At 71.0% G+C, this 13,614-nt stretch overlaps 1 protein-coding gene across 1 annotated transcript; it reads right to left on the bottom strand.

Annotated features, from left to right (window-relative positions):
• Positions 1–665: 665 nt before the first annotated feature.
• Positions 666–11,129, bottom strand: CCKBR (cholecystokinin B receptor). Its single transcript, XM_078851853.1, has 5 exons — positions 10,918–11,129; positions 4,737–4,988; positions 4,163–4,418; positions 2,955–3,082; positions 666–1,292 (listed from the first exon to the last, which is right to left on the bottom strand). The coding sequence occupies exons 1-5, from the start codon at positions 11,048–11,050 to the stop codon at positions 766–768; spliced, it is 1,296 nt and encodes a 431-aa protein (XP_078707979.1). The 5' UTR covers positions 11,051–11,129; the 3' UTR covers positions 666–765.
• Between the last annotated feature and the right edge of the window lie 2,485 nt (positions 11,130–13,614).

Here is a 13,614-nt window from a genome sequence, read left to right on the forward strand (position 1 = left end):
GGGGACTGCCCGCAGCAGGGGGGCCCGCCCGCAGCAGGGGGGCCCGGGTGGGCTGCAGGCTGCTGGGGGATCTGGGGGGGCCCCAGGCTGCCGGCGGCGGGGGGGACTGCCAGCAGCAGAGGGGCCTGGGGGGCCCCAGGCTGTTTGCAGGGGGCTGGGGGGGCCCCAGGCTGCTGGCGGGGGGCTGGGGGGGCCCCAGGCTGCCGGCGGCGGGGGGACTGCCAGCAGCAGAGGGGCCTGGGGGGCCCCAGGCTGCTGGCGGGGGGCTGGGGGGGCCCCAGGCTGCTGGCGGCGGGGGGACTGCCAGGGGCGGGGGGGCCTGGTGGGCCCCAGGCTGTTTGCAGGGGGCTGGGGGGGCCCCAGGCTGTTGGCAGGGGGCTAGGGGGGCCCCAGGCTGCCGGCGGCGGGGGGACTGCCAGCAGCAGAGGGGCCTGGTGGGCCCCAGGCTGTTTGCAGGGGGCTGGGGGGGCCCCAGGCTGTTTGCAGGGGGCTGGGGGGGCCCCAGGCTGCTGGCGGGGGGCTGGGGGGGCCCCAGGCTGGCGGTGGCGGGGGGACTGCCAGGGGCGGGGGGGCCTGGGGGGCCCCAGGCTGTTTGCAGGGGGCTGGGGGGGGCCCCAGGCTGCTGGCGGGGGGCTGGGGGGGCCCCAGGCTGCTGGCGGCGGGGGGACTGCCAGGGGCGGGGGGGCCTGGGGGGCCCCAGGCTGCTGGCGGCGGGGGGACTGCCAGGGGCGGGGGGGCCTGGGGTGCCCCAGGCTGCCGGGGGGGCTAGGGGGGCCCCAGGCTGCTGACGGTGGTGTAGCTGGTCTTGGAGAGGAAGGCGCCCATGGCATGCACCTCGCCGTCGGGCGGGGGGCGGCGTGGGCGCCGGGGCCGGCAGCGGGCCAAGGTGGCGACGGAGGCGGTGCGGAAGCGCCGGTTCATGAAGCAGTAGATGAGGGGGTTGGCGCAGGCCGAGGTGTAGGACAGCAGGTGGATGAAGGAGATGGGGGCGCCCGAGAGCGCCCGCTGGGCCGAGGCCGGGGCGAAGGCGCGCCAGGTGTTGGCGGAGAAGACGGGCAGCCAGCAGAGGAAGAACATGACCACGATGACGATCAGCATGCGGATCACCCGCTTCTTGGCCAGCAGCTTGGCCTGCGAGCTGTTGACGCGGGCGCCGTCCTCCTGCGCCCCCCCCGCGCCCGCCCGGGCCAGCGAGCTCAGCTCCAGCACCCCCCCCGGCCTGGCCAGCTGCACGTAGCACCCGTCGTCCTCCAGCCCCGGGGCCAGGGGCTCCGCGGCACCGTGCTGCAGACCTGGGGAGAGAGCAGAGCCACGGGCCGCCCCGCGTCAGAGCCAGGGGTCAGCCTGCTCCCGCCCGTCAGCCGACAGGCCCAAGGAGTCCAAGGGGTGGGGGCCCGGGAAGCGGATGGGGAGCACTGGGGGGCCCCAGGGGTGGATGGGGGGAATCCCATGTGAATGAGGGATGAATGAATGAATGAATGAATGTGTGAATGAGGGATCCTGGGGATGGACGGTGTGACGAAGTGGGGTTTTATTCATCTTGTTATGTTGCATGCGAGTCTTACTGTCCTATACCAAAACTGGGTGTGCTTCAGTTTCCCTGGGTGCTGCACGAATACTGGCCCTGCCTCAGTTTCCCTGGGTGCTGCACCAACCCTGCGGGGGTGGGAACTGGGGGTGTGATTTTGCTGAGGCCCTCAGGGTAGGTGAGGCTGCCCAGCTGTTTGCACCTGTGTGACCAGAGACGCAGAGGGGGGATGCGACCAGGTGACACCTTTTGCTGGGAAGCGAGACAAAGAGACAGAGGAGAACAGGGGGGTGTCTGACTGGGTGGCTGGAGGCCTGCGTGGGGGGACTGGACCGGGGAATCCAGGGTGTCTGGCCCAGGACTCCTAAGATGGACTGTGCTGAAAGTCACTGATTTCCGTGCTACCAAGTGGACAGGGATGTGTGTGGATGGGGGGAGCTGGGGGCGTGAATGGGGGCCCCAAGGGTGGTGTATGTGGATGGGAGGGCCGGAGGCATACGCGTGGACGGGGGGGGGGGGAGTCTGGGGGCGTGCGTGGATGTGGAGGGCCAGGTGTATGAATGGGGGCCCCAAGAGAGGTGTGTGTGGATGGTGGGGGGGTCCGGGGGCGTGCGCATGGCCGGGGGGGGTCCTGGGGGCGCGCGCATGGCCGGGGGCGTGCATGGCCGGGGGTGGGGTCCGGGGGCGTGCGCGTGGCCGGGGAGGGTCCGGGGGCGTGTGCGTGGCCGGGGGGACGTGGCCGGGGGTGTGTGCATGGCCGGGGGTGGGGTCCGGGGGCGTGCGCGTGGCCGGGGGGACGTGGCCGGGGGTGTGTGCATGGCCGGGGGGGGTCCGGGGGCGTGGCCGGGGGGACGTGGCTGGGGCCGTGCACGTGGCCGGGGGGGGGTCCGGGGGCGTGCGCGTGGCCGGGGGGACGTGGCCGGGGGGGGTCCGGGGGCGTGCGCGTGGCCGGGGGGACATGGCCGGGGGCGTGCATGTGGCCGGGGGGGGTCCAGGGGCGTGCGCGTGGCCAGGGGCGTGTGCATGGCTGGGGGGACGTGGCCGGGGAGGTCCGGGGGCATGCGCGTGGCTGGGGGGACGTGGCCAGGGGCGGGGACGTGGCCGGGGGGGTCCGGGGGCGTGCGCGTGGCCGGGGGGACGTGGCCGGGGGCGTGCGCGTGGCCGGGGGGGACGTGGCTGGGGGGATGTGGCCGGGGGGGTCTGGGGGCATGCGCGTGGCCGGGGGGACGTGGCCGGGGGGGTCCGGGGGCGTGCGCGTGGCCAGGGGCGTGCGCGTGGCTGGGGGGACGTGGCCGGGGGGGTCCGGGGGCGTGCGCGTGGCCGGGGGCGTGCGCGTGGCCGGGGGGGGGTCTGGGGGCGTGCGCGTGGCCGGGGGTGTGCGCGTGGCCGGGGGGACGTGGCCGGGGGCTCTCAGCCTCTCACTCACCCGTGGCTTCTCTCCTGATGTCCGTCTCGAAGCGGATGCTGCGGTACAGCTCGCGGGAGATGAGTCCATAGGCCACGGCCATCACCACGCCGGGGATGAAGAAGAGGATGAGGAGCAGCAGGATGTACCTGGAGCGGGCACAGCCTGTCACACGGGAGCCCCTCAGCCTGGCTGCCCGTGTGCCACCCCCCTCCCGGGCCCTGCTCCGTCCGAGCCCACCGCCACGCCGGGCCTGGGGCTCCCCATGGCCTGGACACCCCCGCAGTCAGCCACGCCATGCCTCCTGCTCCAGCTGCCCCATCCCAACAGGGGCCTGGCTCCCGGCACCGCCCCGGGCAGCGCGTCCTCTGGGCCGGAGCCCAGCACCTGCTGCTTGCCCAGGCCAGGACCCACGGCAGTGGGGGAGGGCGGGAGGGTGTTGGGGGCATAGTGGGGATGTGATGAAGTGGGAATGTTCTTAATGTTCTCTCTGAATACTGGGTGGGTGCCTCAGTTTCCCCTGTGCAGTTCTTAAGTATCTAGGTAGTGGGGTAAGGGTGTATGATCATTGCAGAGCCCTAGAGGGCAGGGGTGTGCAGGGGTCTGGACACAGAGAATGGCCGACACCCTGTTTCCTGGCAACTGATGGCCTGGGCCCTTCCCCCCTGCGAGGTGAGAGCTAAAGGGTTGGAGAACAAAGGAATCAGGAGACCTCCTGGCCCGGGAAAGGGACAAAGCCCAGAGGAGGAGGGGCTGGAGGGAGTTTCAGTTTGGGGCTGGCTGGGACATGGAGTGAAGTGCAGACGTGGTTGTCTGGCTCACTGCCCCCCAAAATGGACCCAGCTGAGGGGTCCTGTTCTCTGCACCTACAAGCTCTGTGTTAGACCATGTTCCTGTCGTCTAATAAACCCTCTGTTTTACTGGCTGGCTGAGAGTCCCGTCTGACTGTGGAGTTGGGGGGCAGGACCCTCTGGTTCCCCCCCCCAGGACCCCGCCTGAGTGGACTCGCTGTGGGAAGCGCACGGAGGGGCAGAGGAGGCTGGAGGCTCCGAGGTCGGACCCAGGAAGGGGGAAGCCGGGTGAGCTGTGTGCCCTGGGGACAGGCTGCTCCCCGAGAGGAGACCCCCCCAGAGCCCTGCCCGGCTCCGTAGGGAGCGGTTCTCGCCCGGCCCGTGAGGGGGGCAGCGCAGGGAGGCTCAGGGGCCCGCGGCACGGTGCGGGCGACTCACCAGGCCTGTGTGAAGTGCTGGTTGGGCCAGAGGTGCTGGCACTGGGCGAGGCCGGGCCGGGCGGGCACGGGCACCGTGGTGCTGTAGATGGCGTAGGGGAGCATGAGCATCAGGGAGAGCAGCCAGGTGCCGGCGATGACCCGGTAGGCATGGGAGCGGGTCTGCCACACGCGGGACTGCAGCGGGTTGCAGATGGCGCTGTACCGCTCAGTGGCGATCGCCACCAGGCTGAAGGTGGAGACGCTGACGGACATGCCTGGGGCGGGGGGGACGCTGCGTGAGAACCGGCCCCCAGGCCTGCGCCCAGCCCCGCCCGGCGCGGGGGTCAGCAGGAGAACCGGGCACCCAGCCCGCTCCCAGGGGCAGGGAGAGCGACCCAGGCCTGCCCCCGCCCCCGGCACCAGCCAGGGCTGGCAGCTCTACCCAGGAGCTCCCTGGCTACCCACTCCCCCCCACCCCGAGCTGGATCCCCAGCCCTGCCCAGCCCCCGGCCCCCCCAGCTCCCCGGTCCTGGCACACCCAGATGCCCGCCCCGCCCAGCCCCCCGCCCAGCCCCCAGCCCCGCCGCACTCACTCATGAGATAGGCCATGAGCTTGCAGCCGGCGGTGCCGAAGACGAAGGTGCCCATGAGGTTGGGCAGCAGGGTGAAGGGCATACAGCACAGGGCCAGCAGCAGGTCGCTCAGCGCCAGCGAGAGCAGGAAGCAGTTGGTGACGGTGCGGAGCCGCCGGTTCAGGGCCAGGACCACGACGATGAGCGAGTTCCCGAAGACGCTGAGCAGGAAGATCAGCGAGTAGAGCAGGACCCGCACCGTGAAGTCCAGGTCTGTGGGGATGGAGAGGCAGTGTGAGGCCAGGGCACCTGGGTCCTGCCTGGCTCGGGGGGGAGGGGGGGTCTGGTGGCCAGGATGCCTGGGTCCTGCCTGGCTCGGGGAGGGGGGGGGTGGAGGTCTGGTGGCCAGGATGCCTGGGTCCTGCCTGGCTCGGGGAGGGGGGGGGTGGAGGTCTGGTGGCCAGGATGCCTGGGTCCTGCCTGGCTCGGGGAGGGGGGGGTGGAGGTCTGGAGGCCAGGATGCCTGGGTCCTGCCTGGCTCGGGGGGGGGGGGGTGGATTAGAGCAGGGGAGCTGGGAGCCAGGATGCCCATGATAGTGCCTGGGGGGTCCCCACTGACTCTGCCTCAGGATGGCTCCTGCCATGCTCTGTGGCTGGGCCATGCTGGCCGCTGTCTGCCAGCTCCCACCCTGCGCCCGCTGCTCCCCCTCCCCTCCGGGCACAGCCTCTCCTGGCTGTCGAGAAATCTCCGCATTAAGCATCTTCGCAGAACTTCCACGCAACTTCGTGTCAGGCCTCTTCGCACAACCTTGTCTTGGGTCTGTCCATGTGCGGCCTCTGTTTTCATGCAACTTTGTGTCAGATCCTCATACAGGAAACCTTGTATTGAACCTTGGTATAATGTTAAAAAATGTCTTTTCGTGAGGAGCAGAACAAGGTCCCCGCCCCCCGTTTTAATCCATTGTCCAGTTGGATGAACGAGGTGTGAACGGGGGTGGCGGAAGGCACCTCCAGACAGCCGCAACCCTCGGAGAGGTTTCAGAGGAGCAGCCGTGTTCGTCTGTATCCGTAAAAAGAAAAGGAGGACTCGTGGCACCTTAGAGACTAACAAATTTATTTGAGCATGAGCTTTCGTGAGCTACAGCTCGCTTCATCGGATAGGTTGTAGATCCTTAATAATATGTTGGAGGGGTTTTAGTTGGGGGCTGAAGGTGACGGCTAGCGGCGTTCTGTTATTTTCTTTGTTAGGCCTGTCCTGTAGTAGGTAACTTCTGGGAACTCTTCTGGCTCTATCAATCTGTTTCTTTACTTCTGCAGGTGGGTATTGTAATTGTAAGAAAGCTTGACAGAGATCTTGTAGGTGTTTGTCTCTGTCTGAGGGGTTGGAGCAAATGCGGTTGTATCGCAGAGCTTGGCTGTAGACGATGGATCGTGTGGTGTGGTCAGGGTGAAAGCTGGAGGCATGCAGGTAGGAATAGCGGTCAGTAGGTTTCCGGTATAGGGTGGTGTTTATGTGACCATTGTTTATTAGCACTGTAGTGTCCAGGAAGTGGATCTCTTGTGTGGACTGGACCAGGCTGAGGTTGGTGGTGGGATGGAAATTGTTGAAATCATGGTGGAATTCCTCAAGGGCTTCTTTTCCATGGGTCCAGACGATGAAGATGTCATCGATATAGCGCAAGTAGAGTAGGGGCGATAGGGGACGAGAGGGATGGGAGCCAGGGCAAGAACAGCAAACCGGCCCAGTGGGCTCACGGCAGAAGAGCAGACGTGTTGACGGCCTTGGGGTTAGACGCGGCACCTTCTTTTGAAAACACCCTCTCTGGACGTAAACGTGGGGCAGTGGGACAGCGCCCAGAAGGAAGTGCCGCCGGGGACCCACAGACACAGATTTTGACGCTGGGCTCGATTTGCAGGAGAGGGAAGCGGCTATATGTGTGAGGTGTCGTGCAGACCCCGGGTCTCGTCTTGTCAACATGGGAGCATCGATCCGGATCGGCAGAACCCGGCTCCACCCCTCCCCCGTCGAACTCACCTGGCCAGAGATGTTCAGGGAGCAACGAGGTGGTAACGAGGACACGGCGTGTGTGCGTGTGTGTGCGGGAGTGTAATATCCACCCTATGCCGATGACACAGTGCGGATTGATACATGGATTACCTTGTCCCCCCCCGAAAAGATCCTGTCCAGAACTCGAAGTACCACACGGCACCGGGGCAGCCGCTGGGCTGACGGCCAGGCACGACTCCCCCCCCCCCCCCGGGCACCGCGCTGGGTCCGCTCCCCCCGACTCCCCCCAGGCACCGCTCCCGACTCCCCCCCGGGCACCGCGCTGGGTCCGCTCCCCCCGACTCCCCCCCGGGCACCGTGCTGGGTCCGCTCCCCCTGACTCCCCCCCCCCGGGCACCACGCTGGGTCCACCCCCCGGTGTGGAAGAGAGGTGGGGGCAGAGATGGGCTCTGGGAACTCTCAGTGGCCAGAGAGATTCCTGCCCGGGGAGAGCGACCAGGCCGGGCTGGCCCAGGGCCGACAGGAGAGAATCGGGAGTCTGACCCTTTACCTCCTGCTTCCCCCAGACCGAGGGGGAGTCGCTGACGCTGACGGGGCAGAGGAAATGCCTCTCAGCCCCGAGCCCCGTTGGCCTGTGGAACTCACCACCACATGGTCCCCTGGCCGGGCGCTGGGCAGGGCCCAGGAAGGCCCTGGCATCGCTGGGGCTATCAAGCCCCCAGAGCGAGGCCAGAGAGAGGCAATTGGCCGAGTCCGACCAGCCGCGCAGGGCCCCGGCCACCTCCCCCGCAGGAGGAATCCCGGGGCCAGTTGATCCACTCGGGGCTCCGGGCCGTGAGGGGCTGGCCCTGGCCGGGGGGAGCTGGGAGCCCCACCGGAGTGGCCCTGGGCAGAGACCTGCCCTGGACAGTCTGCAGCCCAGCGAGGTGCACGGTACAGCACGCGGGCTCGCCGTTCTCCTCCCCAGAGGTGCCCAAGAGTCTCTGCGGCCTGGCTCGGGGGGCACTTGCTGACAGGCTGGAACCAGGGTGCACCGGCGTGGGGCGGGCAGGGGGGACTGGGCACCGCCAGGCCGATTGCAGCTTCCCCAGCCTGAGCGGCGTTGCCCCAGTCCCCGGGCTAACAGCACCGCCAGCCCCAATGGCTCGCACGCCCCTCCCCCGAACCCCCACAGTGGGACCAGCCAGCACAGAGCAGGCAGGGGGCTCGGGGGGGGGCTCTGTCCCATGTCCAGTGGGGGGGGGCTCAGAGGGGGCTCAGGGCAGGGGAGGCTCAGGAGGAGCTCTGTCCTGTGTCTGGCGTGGGGTGCTCAGGGGGGGTCTGGGCATGGAACCGGTGAGGGGACTCGGGGGGGCTCTGTCCCATGTCCGGTGGGGGGCCCAGGGGAGGCTCAGTGGGGCTCTGTCCCGTGTCGGTGGGGCTGCTCAGGGGAGGCTCCGGGCAGGGGACCGGGGGGGCTTAGGAGGGGCTCAGGAGGTGCTCTGTCCCGTGTCCGGCAGGAGGGCTCGGGGGGGGGCTCTGGGCCGGGGACTGGGTCCGGCGGGGGCTCAGGGAGCCTGTGTCCCATGTCCGGCAGGGGATGGGTAGGGGACCGGGGGAGCTCCGGGAACAGGCTGACCTCATGCCTGGGGCGACAGAGACGTGGGAGGGAGCCCGAGCCGGACTCGGTCCCAGGGGGTTGGTGGTTGTTGAGGGGTCTGGGGGATGCTGCTCCATTAACCTCCCTTGCCCTGGGCCCTCAGTTGCCCCAGCTGGGTCGCGGGTGACGATAAACCCCAGAGAGCCCAGGTGGGGGAGGGATGAGCCCCCTGGCCTGCGCGCTCTGGCTGGGCCCCTCCCTCCCCAGCCCGGCGCCAACTCCCGGGGGCCTCAGCCGGGGCGTCCAGCTGCCCCGGCCCCGCCGGGCAGGCCAAGGTCACCCGAGGGCCCCGGCAGCCCAGCGTCCCGTGTCCGCCCGTGGCTGGCGCCAGCTGCCGAGCATCAGCCGGAACAGGCCGCTGGATGTCGGGGGCACCCGGGCAGGGGCCGCAGGCGGCTGGAGCCCGGGGGCCCCTCACAGGGGCTGCTAAGTGGGGGTGCCCAGTGGATCCCAGCAGAGCCACGCGGCGCGGCTACGAGTCCTGGGCAAACGGCTGGTTTCCCCGGGGCCACGCCGGCAAGGCCTGGAGATGCCCCCGCCCCTGGCTCTGGAGCCGATGCCACACGCCAGCTCAGCGGGACACCGAAGGATCCGGGGCCACAGCGGACAAGCCACCCCCCCAGGCCCCTCTGGGCCGAACGCCCGGGGGGTGGGCAGGAGAGCAGAGGCTCTGGTACCTGCACAGGGCCCAGCCCCAGGCCAGGGTGGCTCCAGTCCGGCGGCTGGGGGCGGGGAGCCAGGGGCTGCGGGTCGGGAGTGAGGGCACCGACAGGGCGAGAAGCCAGACACGGAAACAAGGGACAAACCCGGCCCCAGGCTGGACGCCCGTCTGGACGGAGGCGGGGAGCCAACGCCCCTCCCTGCGCGGCGGTAACGGGCAGCTCGGACCCAGTGACACCTCCGCACAGAGCCGGCCTGGGGGGGTCGCGGGGACCCCAGCAGCCCTAGTCCAGCGCCCCCCAGGCCAGGGCCGGACTGGTGCCCCCGAGAGGGGAAGGCCCCAGATTCCAGCACTTGGCACCCTGCACCTAAGGGTGCCTTCCACACCCCTGTGGGGGGGGGGCGCTCCCCCCACGTGTCCCACGCCCCCCCCCCCCGGGCACACACTGGGAGGGCAGCACAACTCACCTTTCCCCTGCCTAAGAGAGAATCACAGCTGGGCTGGGGGGCTGCAGGTCAGGAGTGAGGGGCACCGGCTGGGCTGGGGGGGCTGCAGGTCAGGAGCGAGGGGGCACCGGCAGGGCTGTGGGGGGCTGTGGGCTGGGAGTGAGGGGCACCGGCAGGGTGTGTGGGGGGGAACAGCTTCTCCCTTGCAGCTTTTCCCCCCAGATTCCCAGCCCAGCAGCTCCCAGAGTCAGAGGCTCCCTGCCCCAGATGTGGGGGGCGCAGGATGGAGCCCCTGGGACTCACCCCCACCCTGGCAGCAGGGACCCTGGCCCCATCTTAGCGAAGGCCGAGCCCTGGGGCTGGGGGCAGTGCGGGGAGTATGACACACGGGGCAGTGCGTGCGGGGCGGGGGGGCCAGTCTCACCTGGGGGCCCGGGCAGAGGGAGGCGGGGGTGCCGGTCTCGGCGGGGGGGCGCCGGTCTCACCTGGGGGCCCGGGGCAGAGGGAGGCGGGGGGGCCGGTCTCGGTGGGGGGGGGCGCCGGTCTCACCTGGGGGCCGGGGCAGAGAGAGGCGGGGGGGCCGGTCTCGGTGGGGGGGGCGCCGGTCTCACCTGGGGGCCGGGGCAGAGAGAGCGGGGGGGCCGGTCTCGGTGGGGGGGGGCGCCGGTCTCACCTGGGGGCGGGGCAGAGAGAGGCGGGGGGGCCGGTCTCGGTGGGGGGGGTGGTAAGGGGGGCCGTACGAGGGGGCCGGTCTCACCTGGGGGCCGGGGCAGAGAGAGGCGGGGGCTGGTCTCGGCGGGGGAGGCGGGTACGGGGGGGCCGGTCTCACCTGGGGGCCCGGGGCAGAGGGAGGCGGGGGGCCGGTCTCGGCGGGGGGGCCGTGCGGGGGGGCCGGTCTCGGCGGGGGGCCGGGGCAGAGGGAGGCGGGGGGCCGGTCTCGGCGGGGGGGCCGTGCGGGGGGGCCGGTCTCGGCGGGGGGGCCGGGGCAGAGGGAGGGGGGGGGCCGGTCTCGGCGGGGGGGCCGTGCGGGGGGGCCGGTCTCACCTGGGGGCTGGGGCAGAGGGAGGCGGGGGGGCCGGTCTCGGCGGGGGGGCGCCGGTCTCACCTGGGGGCCCGGGGCAGAGGGAGGCGGGGGGGCGCCGGTCTCACCTGGGGGCCCGGGCAGAGGGAGGCGGGGGGGCGCCGGTCTCACCTGGGGGCCCGGGGCAGAGGGAGGCGGGGGGCCGGTCTCGGCGGGGGGGCCGTGCGGGGGGGCCGGTCTCACCTGGGGGCCGGGCAGAGGGAGGCGGGGGGGCCGGTCTCGGCGGGGGGGCCGTGCGGGGGGGCCGGTCTCACCTGGGGGCCGGGGCAGAGGGAGGCGGGGGGGCCGGTCTCGGCGGGGGTCCCGGGGCAGAGGGAGGCGGGGGGCCGGTCTCGGCGGGGGGGCCGTGCGGGGGGGCCGGTCTCACCTCCGGGGCTCCGCAGCGGGTCGCAGAGGCTCCGGTTCCAGCCCGAGGCGTTGCCGGGCCCCCCCGCGCACAGCAGCCGCTGCAGCAGCGTCTCGTTCATGCGCCGCGGGTCCAGGGCTCCGGCCGCGCCCATCCCCGGCGCCTCGCGGCGGCTCGCCCGGGCAGCGCCCAGGTCCCCGGTCCGGACCCGCCGCAGCCTCCGCTCGGCTCCAGCGCCGGGACCGACTGAGCCCGAGCCCGAGCCCGCACCGGCGGCGGATCCGCGAGCGAACAGCGCCCCCTGCCGGCCCGGCGCCACGGGAAGGGGGGGCTGCGGGTCGGGAGTGAGGGGCACCGGCAGAGCTGGGGGGCAGGGCCGGGCTGGCAGGGGGCTGCGTGTTGGGAGTGAGGGGCACCGCCAAGCTGTGGGGGGGGCAGGGGGCTGCCGGTCGGGAGTGAGGGGCACCGGCAGAGCTGGGGGGCAGGGCCGGGCTGGCAGGGGGCTGCGGGTCGGGAGTGAGGGGCACCGGCAGAGCTGGGGGGCAGGGCCGGGCTGGCAGGGGGCTGCGTGTTGGGAGTGAGGGGCACCGCCAAGCTGTGGGGGGGGGCAGGGGGCTGCCGGTCGGGAGTGAGGGGCACCGGCAGAGCTGGGGGGCAGGGCCGGGCTGGCAGGGGGCTGCGTGTTGGGAGTGAGGGGCACCGCCAAGCTGTGGGGGGGGGGCAGGGGGCTGCCGGTCGGAGTGAGGGGCACCGGCAGAGCTGGGGGGCAGGGCCGGGCTGGCAGGGGGCTGCGTGTTGGGAGTGAGGGGCACCGCCAAGCTGTGGGGGGGGGGGCAGGGGGCTGCGGGTCGGGAGTGAGGGGCACCGGCAGAGCTGGGGGGCAGGGCCGGGCTGGCAGGGGGCTGCGGGTCGGGAGTGAGGGGCACCGGCAGAGCTGGGGGGCAGGGCCGGGCTGGCAGGGGGCTGCGGGTCGGGAGTGAGGGGCACCGGCAGAGCTGGGGGGCAGGGCCGGGCTGGCAGGGGGCTGCGGGTCGGGAGTGAGGGGCACCGGCAGAGCTGTGGGGGTGCAGGGCTGGGCTGGCAGGGGGCTGCGGGTTGGGAGTGAGGGGCACCGGCAGAGCTGTGGGGAGCCCAGGGGTGGGGCGCCTGCTCCCCTCCAGCACTGTTTGGCATCCCACACAGGGTCCCTCCGTCTCCCCCAGGCCCCAGAGCCTGGCTGTAACCTCGGAGCCCAGCGGGAAGGGAGGGGTTCGGGGGGAGCCCACGTGGGTGCTGGGCCTGGCCAGGCCCTCGCAGGGGTCCAGAGAGGCCTGGGCCACTTCCAGCGTTTGAAGCCCCAGCCAAAATACCGTAAACCACGACGCCTCGCGGCCTAATCTTGGGCCATCTACCCCCCCTTTTTATTCGTATTTATGAACATTTTACACCCTTTAATGTGATGGGGGGGAGTGTGGCCAGGCGTCCGGCCCCCAGGACAGGGCTGGGGAAGCGGGGCCCAAGGGTCCGGCCCCTAGGATGAGGGGGAGTGGGGTTTGGGGTCCGGCCCCCAGGAAAAGCTGCTGGAACCCCAGGTCCATTCAATGCCCCCTGGCTGGCACCCGGCATCGGCTTGCGGCGGATCCAGGCCCAGCCCCACAGGGTTCCTGGGGGTTGTGTAGCCGGATCCCCCGGCCCGGGGCTGGGCCCAGACACACCCACAGGCCGAATGGGGGTCTGGGATCAGAGACCGGGGAGGGGGCCAGGAGCAGAACCCAGGCGTCCGGGTGGCCGGTGCTGTGGGGTGTCGCGTTAGGGCGGGTGGGCCCGGGGTGCTGCGTGGGGGGCAGGGCCAGGATGGAGCTGCCCCACGTCGGGTGAGGGGCCCGGGGAGCGGACGCCGTCTCCCGGCAGCGCCTGGCCCCGCAGGCATCCTGTGTTTGCCCTGCTTATCCGAGCGGGCGGGCGGGCGGCACGGGTATCGCGCTTGCCGGCGGGGCCGTGTTGACTCGCGGCTCCGAGCTCCGGCCTGTTTACCTGGGGGGGCGGGTGGGGAACAGCTGCAGTTTTTCACCCCAGCCGCTCGCCCATTGTCTGGGCACCTGGCGCCCAGAGCTGCCCGCCCACGCGGCCGGGAGACAGCCCCCCCAGAGCCCCGTGACGTGGTACAACCCCCCCGTGCCCCCACAGAGTCCCGTGATGTGGTACGACCCTCAGTTTCCCCCCCCATACCCCGTGCCATGGTACGACCCCTAAGTGCCCCCCTGTCCCGGAGTCCCCAGGCGATGCTCTGGAACTGCTCCCCATGAAGACAGGCAAGACTCTGGAGGACCCTCCTCTCTGTGAGCAGCCTGTCCCCAGGTGTGACAAAGTGGGACTGTTCTTAATGTTTCCTCTGAATAGTGTGGGGGTGCCTCAGTTTCCCCTAGGCAGTTCTTAAGTATCTAGGGGGTGGGGTAAGGGTGTATGATCATTGCAGAGCCCTAGAGGGCAGGTATGTGCAGGGGTCTGGACACAGAGAATGGCCGACACCCTGTTTCCTGGCAACTGATGGCCTGGGCCCTTCCCCCCTGCAAGGTGAGAGCTAAAGGGTTGGAGAACAAAGGAATCAGGTGCCCTCCTGGCCCAGAAAGGGACAAAGCCCAGAGGAGGTGGGGCTGGAGGGGAAGGCAGTTTGGGGCTGGCTGGGGACATGGAGTGAAGTGCAGACGGGGTTGTCTGGCTCACTGCCCCACAAAATGG

The sequence above is a fragment of the Lepidochelys kempii genome, chromosome 1 (assembly GCF_965140285.1).
Source record: "Lepidochelys kempii isolate rLepKem1 chromosome 1, rLepKem1.hap1, whole genome shotgun sequence".
NCBI lineage: Eukaryota > Metazoa > Chordata > Testudines > Cheloniidae > Lepidochelys > Lepidochelys kempii.